The following is an 8,009-nucleotide window of genomic DNA, read 5'->3' as shown; positions in this document are numbered from 1 at the left end:
CCCTCCCCAGAAAGGCCCACCTGATGCCTACACTGTCTTTTCCATGTCAGGAAAAGACCCTTTTGTTTTCCCAGGCTTTAAAAACTATGTTGTGGTTTTAATACTGTTTAGTTCTGTGGATTGTTATCCTTCCTCTGTGTTTTAAACTGACCCAGTTCTCTTGTTTTATTTGACCTTTGTTTTGACTTGCCTGTTTTGATTTTATGTTTTTATTGGCTGGTTTGATTGCCTTTTTAAAAGCTATAATGTGCTTATTTTTATGTTGTAATCTGTCTAGAGAGGTTTTTTTAATCAGGTGGCGCATATATATATATATATTCACACACACGTGTATGTGTGTGATGTAAATAAACAAGCTTTTGAATTAATCAAAACTCTTTTTCAGACTGCATATTAAGCAAAAACAAATAAACAAATAGGGAGGGTGTTGCTCTGCAAGATGAAAAAGCCCAAGAGTCTTGCCCAGCAACATCCCTTTCCGCCCACCCTTCATTTGTTTTCTGCACCGCTTGACATCCGGCGTGCAGAGTTCTGATAAACTTGCTGGCTTCTTTGTGACCTTTCAGTTGGTCCCAATAAAGATAGTAACGCCCTAATTACATGTCTTTCTTTTTAAAAACGGACTAACACAGCTGCTTTCCAGCTGTGTGTATTACTATTATGCCTTCTCCAGTTGCGGTGAGAAGCGGGCATCCATTTCCCTCTCAGGCGGGCCAGCGTTTGTTTGCAGGCTTTATACCCCGTTCCTAAATCCTAAAAGCGCTTCCGGAGCGAGTAACAATTGACACCAGCAACAGCAAGCCACGCTGGAGGGGCGCGTCAGCGCGGCGCGCAACCTAACCCGCGTGTGTCACGCGTGGGTAGTGCGCGCCAAGGGGAAAAGCCCGCAAGGGGGCCACAGTCACGGCGAAACAGCCCGCGCTTGAGGCGGAGCACCCAACAAAGCCTTATATGACAGCTGTGGGAGGAGCCCGGCGGGAGCGCGCACGGGCTCGCCGTCGCCCGCTCGCAAACTGGGTCAGAGAGGCATCTTCGTCGGATCCGCCAGTTCTCCACGCTTCCTGCAGGCGGCGCCATAGCGACGCCCCGGCGTGCCCGCTCTCTCTTCCCGATCGCCGCGCAACCCTACGTGATTGGGCCGAATGCCTTGTTACGCGGTCTAATAGGCAACGCCGGCCTGGCCTCCCGAGCTCGCGATTGGCCGCCTCCCGCGTCAAACACCGAAAAGGGCCCGCCCCTCCAGGGACGCGACGGATGGAGGGATGGGTGTCAAGGGCCGGGTGACACAAGCGGCCGGCGCGTAACCCGCGCATTGTTCTGGGCGTAAGTGAGGTTGGCGCATTGTGCGTTCCGCAGAAGAGCGCGGCGGCGGCGCTGCTGCTGCTGAGGGGGGGATCGCCGCCGTCGCCATGGAAGGGAAACCGAACGACCAGCTGCTGTGCGACAGCCTCATTCTCTGGGTAGGTGACAAGAGGCCGGGGGGGTCCCCCGCTCTCTCGCAGCGCTCTAATTGGGGGGGGTGACCGACCGCCCCCCATAGCAACCTTATCTGTCGCAATGCCGCCGCTCGCCCTCAGGCTGCCCTCCCCCCCCCCCCCGTGCCGCTGCCCCTCTAGCGGCCGCTCGCCTTTCGGGCTCTCGCCGGCACCCAGCCGCGCTCGCTAGAGGACGGGAGAGCCGCGCACAGAAGCGCCCTCCCTTCCCCGCGAGCAAGATCCATTTGGCCGAATGGGACGCTGACCTCCGAGTAAGCGTGCCGTGGGATCGGGCTGTGAATCCAACATAGAGACCCGGAGGCTCAGGACTCTGCCTCTTAGGGTTGTGTTTTTGACTTTGTCTTGCACACCCCGGATAGAGATTAGGCAGGTGCCCAGTGATTTCTTTGCACAGTAGTGGCTCAGACCAGAAATCTCCTCCGCTGTGCCCCGCGCTGCAGCAGCCTCTAGGTTGCCCTGAAATCCTCAATTGTTTCCTGTAGATTCTGCCATGATTTTTGACTTGTATCCTACGTAACGCACACTTAGGTGCAGTCCTAGGCATGTTTAAACAGAAAACAGCCCTATGGCTCCCAGCCAGGAATGCTGAGAGTTACATGAATTTTTTTTCTGTCGAAGCGTACATACAGTTGCATCCTTATTCTTTTACTGGGCCCATGTACTTGCCCATATAATTTCTGTTATTGACTATATATTCAGTTTCCTTTTTCCAGGGAAAGTAAGAAAGAGTCTTGTGGCGCGTTAAGGAGAAACACATTTATTTCAGCATAAGCTTTCCTGGACTAGAGTCCACTTCATGAGATGCATAAATTTGTTAGTGTTTAAGGTGCCACAAGGCTCTTTGTTGTTTTTGCTCCAGTAAACTAATACAGCTATGCTCCTGACACTTTCCCTGGAAGTTGCACATTCTTTTGACCGCTTTTGTCATATGCCATCCATGCGTGTCAGTATGGCTATCTAGTGTCTCACAGCTGGCAGCTCTCACATGCACTCCCTTTCCAGTAGGGACAGTGGCAAAGAGTGAGTGTGTTTTTGTACCTGGTACCTAAATGTACCTTTGAGCCTAGGGGTGCTTCCAGTAAAGTGGCTCCTAGCACTACCAACCAAAAGGCATTGTGGACCTATTCAGTCTTTCCCTCCTCAATGGATTTTCTGTCGTAGGAAAAAATATGGAAGAAGCAGTGGGAAAACATGCAAGGGTTACAAATGGAATATGGTGTTGTCTGGACACCCCCCCCCCCGCAATAAAATTCTGTGAATGTGGCAGGGCGATTCCACAATAAAAGCCTCATCTGAAAGCATCCTATGTCTGTGAAAGTTAACATGGAAGTCAAACGTACATTGTAGACAATATAGCTTTTACATTATCTTTACAGGTCTATTAAAGCTTATGTGAATGTTTTATTTGTAAATATTTTCACTTTTATTTGCCTTGCCCTGTTAAATTTTTATTCTCAGAAATGCCTTCTCATCCTATATTCTTGCATGGCTTACTTTTTCAGTGGGAACGCCCTTTTAAAGTTTTTTAATATCACAAAGGGAAAAGCTTCAAGTAGGTGGTCAGACGAAAAAGGGATTTTTTGGTTTTTTGGCATCTGGTTGGCCACTGTGGGAACCAAGATAGGCTTTTGGTCTGATCTAGCAGGACTATTCTTATGTGCTTATGAATGCTGACTTTGTGCCATAGGGTTTTATACAATCTTTGAGACTTCAGTCGGCTTAAGGACACGTTGTTCTGTATAGTTCTGTATAGTTCTGTATAGTTCTGTATAGTTCTCTATAGTTCTCTATAGTTCTCTATAGTTCTCTATAGTTCTCTATAGTTCTCTATAGTTCTCTATAGTTCTCTATAGTTCTCTATAGTTCTCTATAGTTCTCTATAGTTCTGAAATTAGAGGCTTCTGTTAACTCTTGTTGCAAGTCACTCTGTCCAAAGGAAAACAGTACCGTCTCTCTTGGGGATTTTCAGACCATCGTCTCTGTTCCTCTTACACATTTCAGGATTGTTGGTTAGAGAAATGAAAAATTATGTCCTCTCATCAAACTTGGTGGGGGAAAATGTATTTGGAGGAAAAATGGATGTATGAACACTTTCACATTATATAATTGATAGGTAGTATTCAATTATTCTCTCCACCTGTTAACCTGCTGCTCAGAAAACCAGAAATTAGACAAATTGCCCTGGTTAAGTTGTCATAGGTCTGCCTTATTCTGTAAAATGCCATTGGTTGAATGCAAGACACACGAAAGCCCTATTCACAGTCTAATAGTATTTGATGCTAATTTTAAACAAACAACATTTAAACAGTCTTGATTAATCTAAACGAGCATTTAATTCTAGCAAAGAATAAGCAAATCTGACATGTAGTCCAATCCTATACCTGTTTACTTGGATGGATGAACCGCTAAGTTCAGTGACATTTACTCCCAAATACTACATCCTATGCAGCCTATTCCATATGCCTGTTTTGGGATGTATTTCCCCCTGAGTCAAAGTAAATATGCCAAGGACAGGACAGCACGTTACTTGCTTTACCTGTTTCTTTGTTCTGATAAAAAGGTTTTGCTGTAATTATGTATGTTGCTAAGGTGCTTGCTTACAGCAGGATTTTCACTCCTTTCTATTACATAATAAGGACGTTGTGTTTAGTCGTCAGCCCTGTTCATTATTTCCTCAAAACCAAAGGTCGTTTCAAAAATGCTGTATGGCCAATAAAACAGAGATAGATGACAGCAGGGTACTCAAAGGTGGATAATGGCAATGGAGCTACATTTGGGTTAAACTGAAGTTCGTTGAAATCCAGAGTAGTAATTTATATTAAATGGTCTCTGTAGCAGGGAACAGCCATCAGTTGTACAAAATCTTGTAAGCTGCCATGCCAAGGCAAACAAATGGGTAGTTTATCCAGACCTGGAGCAAAATACAAATTTTGTCTGTTCTTCAATCTGGAAGAAAGAGCCTTGGTTTTATTATATGAAGCTGTGTAAAAGCACACATTTTAGGGTTATCTTGTATTGCAAGAAACAGAAGGGATGAAAGAGAAAGAAGTAGTTTCTAGTTCTCCATTTCTTTCATACAGGTGCCTTTCTGAGATATTGATGGGAATGTAAAGTAATGTACAACTCAACAAACACAATCTATGTCCTAGGGCATAGTCTGAAGGCGCATGAGGCAGTCACCTTGCTGACGCTAAGCAGGTCTGATCAGTGCTTGGAGGGGAGACTACCTGGGAACCACATGTTGCCACCTTGAGTTCCACAGTGGAAGAAGGGTGGGCTGGAAATGTAATAAAATAAATAATAAATAATGAATAAAGCTACCACTCACTGTTTGACGGAAAGGCCATATTTAACATTTTCTTTTTCATCCTCTATTAACAGGAATGCACCAAAACCAAGATACTGTCAGAAATAAACAAATGTGCTCTTAAGTCACAACTACAGTGATTAGAACTGGCCCATATTGAAGCTTTAATTTTTAGGGTTCGAATTATTTATGCACAAGTTAGGTGACTGCAAAGAACTGTGTTGTAAGTGGGCGTGTGCATATGTGCTTGAGAGAGAGAGAGAGAGAGAGAGAGAGCGAGCATGTGCGATGTGGATTGGGGATGGTGTCAGCCATTCAGTACAGTGCAGGGGAGGATTTTTATTCCTTCCCTGCACTGTATGGGGGAGTTTGTAGCACTTAGGTTAAAGCAAGGATGGGTGGCCTTCTGGAAGTTGTTGGACTCCAACTCCTATCAGCCCCAGGTAGCATGGCCAATGACCATGCTGGCTGGGAGTGAGAGGAATTGGAGTCCAGCAACATCTAGAAGGCCACAGGTTCCCAACCCTCAGGCTAAAAGCAAGTGAGCATCAGAGCCAGTTAAAGATGTGCCAGGCCAGAATCCCCCACCTCCCCACCCCAGAGGGAACCCTGTTTTTTGTCTGTTTCTCTGTTCTTCACATCTCTGTCATTGTATTCCTTCAGCCTAATGGCTAGCTGGAAGCAAGAGGGAAGCACACATAGTTTTCCCATCCTGCCCTTAAACCCCAGTATTTATTTGCAAATCTGGGGAGCTCCACAATTATGCAGAAACCACCCTTCTTTCTGAATGACCCCATTTCACTTATGTATTGGCTGGCACAGTGCCACTCACTTTGCTACTGAAGGGAATTAGTGTTTCTTACTATTTTGTGTAGGTTGTTGCACTTTTTAAAATTCTTCCCCAAAGTGCTAGTTTGTAAAGCTTAACAGTATTTACAGCCATATGTTGCCCTAGTCTGTGCAGCTCTAATTCTCCTTAATTATTTATTCTTGATGAGGAAAGACATAAGTGCTGTATATTTGAGTCAATTCTTAATAGATAACTGGAAACTAAAGCTGTGTATTTGCAGAAATAGTACTAGCGCCTGCTCATATTTAATTAATGCCATAATGGTATACAATTTGAGGCATCTTCTCTGTATCTACTCCACAGAAAATTATCTTTTTCATTAGGGGCAAATTTTCCTGTTTCAATTTAGCTTCTTTATGAAAGCAAATGGGACATCTGAACTGCTTTCCATTTTCTTCCTGAACTAGTGGGGTCAGGTTTACACCCCATCACTTTGCCATTGCATAAATTTAGTCTGTATTTTCTTCTAGATAGGAACAAACCTAGGAGATTAATAAGCTGTGATCAATACTTGTGAATGTGCATTTCTAATCAGGAAGAAAACTTAGGATGTGGACCAGCATGTGGAATCATGCTCAGTTGCCTAAGAAGAAACAAGACTGTGAAGACGTAGTATTGCTGGAAGGAGCAGAATAACAAAAATAAATGTGGTGTAAGCCGTGGTAGAACATAGACTGTCAGGTAGTGGAGGATTACCTAGTGCCATCTGGTGGCTGCTGGACTAGGTGGACATTGATGTAATCCTGCAAGGCGCTACTTAGGTTTTTAAGCAAGAGTCCATACGCTGCTCATTTAACACAGTCATAACGGTTAAGACGGCCTTAACGGTTAAGACATCTCATGTATGCTTGATTTGTCAGTCTAAATCACATTGATGGACCATGTCTACTATTTTCTAGTAAAAATAAAAGTGGACCATATAACAGTAAGGTCAACCCAGACCTCATGTATACAGTGTGAACCAGTACCAAAGAGAAGCAGACACTTGGATTCCGCCTACATTCTTAATCACCGTTGTGAGTGTTGGACAGGAAGTTGTCAAAGGAAGCATGTGCGCTAATATGTTAAATGTTATTGATCCTGCTGTTTGTAGTAGTATATTTATTAAATTTCTATCCTGTCTTTCCACCCAAATGGCGCTTAAGGCAGATAACAATAATAAAATCAAAATTAAAGAAAAAACTTAACTAAAACATAAGATGAAAATAAATCAATTAAAATCCAATTAAAAACCCAACAATGAAAGAAATGGTGCCCAACCAGTTAAAACCCCCTTCAGCAGCAGACCAGCTTACATGCCAAAGGCCTGGCTGAATAAAAATGTCTTTGCCTGCCAGTGGAAGGACAACAGAGAGAGAACCAGCCTAACCTTCCTTGGCAGAGAGTTCTAGAACTTAGGACTGGTCTCAAGAAAGCCCTCTCTCATATCCCCACCAAACATGCCTCTGAAGGTGGTAGGACCAAGAGAAGGGCCTCCCCCGAAGATCTTAAAACCTGGGCAGGGGTGTATGAGATAATGTGGTCTTTTGTGTAGCCTGGTCGCTAGTCATTTAGGGCTTTATAGGTCATAAACAGCACTTTGAATTGTGCCTGGAAACAGATGGTTAGTGAGATGGGTAGAACTTTTCTAACAAGGGAGTTGTATGTTCCCTGTAACTGCCCCTGGTCAACAGTCTGGCCGCAGCATTCTGGACCAGCTGAAGTTTCCGAACTTTGCAAAGGCAGCCCCACATAGAGAATGTTTCAGTATTCTAAATGTGATAGACAATTTATACAGTACGTATGTTACATTAGTCAGAGAAGTAAATATAAATTATGTAAGTGTTGTAATACTGGCAGAAATCTTTGGTAACATACCCTATTGAATATCACATGAATACAAAAATAAAAAATAGCTTTTGGATAATCAATTGGGATTTGGGAAGATACTTCATTTAGGTCTTCCTGTACCTTACCTAGGTATGATCTTTTTTCTATTTCTGATGTTTAACAAACTGTAAAAGGTTACTCCTACATAAAAGCTTTTTCTTTTAAAAACATCAATGTACTAATACTGCCTTTTGAAATACTGTTGTATTTGGATCATAATGTACTGGTGTACAACTTTTGAATTGTGCATTATGTATATGTCTTATACAGCAAAGCCTTGTCTCATTCATACATACTACAGAACTAAACATAAACTTATATCTGCCTATCAAGGATCAAATACAAAGTCTTCTCATTTCTAATAAAAACAGAATAGCTAAATGTATATCCCTTGGCAGTATCACTGGAATAACAATATAGTAAAACATAGTTTCCTTTTTATTTGTGGAAACTATAAATAAATGGAAACTATTTAACCAAGTGAAAA

The 8,009-nt window shown here is 43.3% G+C and overlaps 1 protein-coding gene across 1 annotated transcript in view; it reads left to right on the top strand.

Annotated features, from left to right (window-relative positions):
* Nucleotides 1-1,233: 1,233 nt before the first annotated feature.
* The window catches only part of HOOK1 (hook microtubule tethering protein 1), a 56,630-nt gene continuing 49,854 nt past the window's right edge, over nt 1,234-8,009 (top strand). Inside the window, exon 1 of the mRNA XM_084852366.1 lies at nt 1,234-1,460. Coding sequence (XP_084708492.1) covers nt 1,410-1,460 — 51 coding nt within the window. The 5' untranslated portion in view covers nt 1,234-1,409. The remainder of the gene's footprint in view (nt 1,461-8,009) is intronic.

Source organism: Heloderma suspectum, chromosome 4, assembly GCF_057233095.1.
Source record: "Heloderma suspectum isolate Gila_16-S chromosome 4, 16-S_ref, whole genome shotgun sequence".
In the NCBI taxonomy this organism is placed as follows: Eukaryota; Metazoa; Chordata; class Lepidosauria; order Squamata; family Helodermatidae; genus Heloderma; species Heloderma suspectum.
The sequence above is the reverse complement of the archived record's forward strand: the minus strand, read 5'-3'. Positions and strand labels throughout refer to the sequence as shown.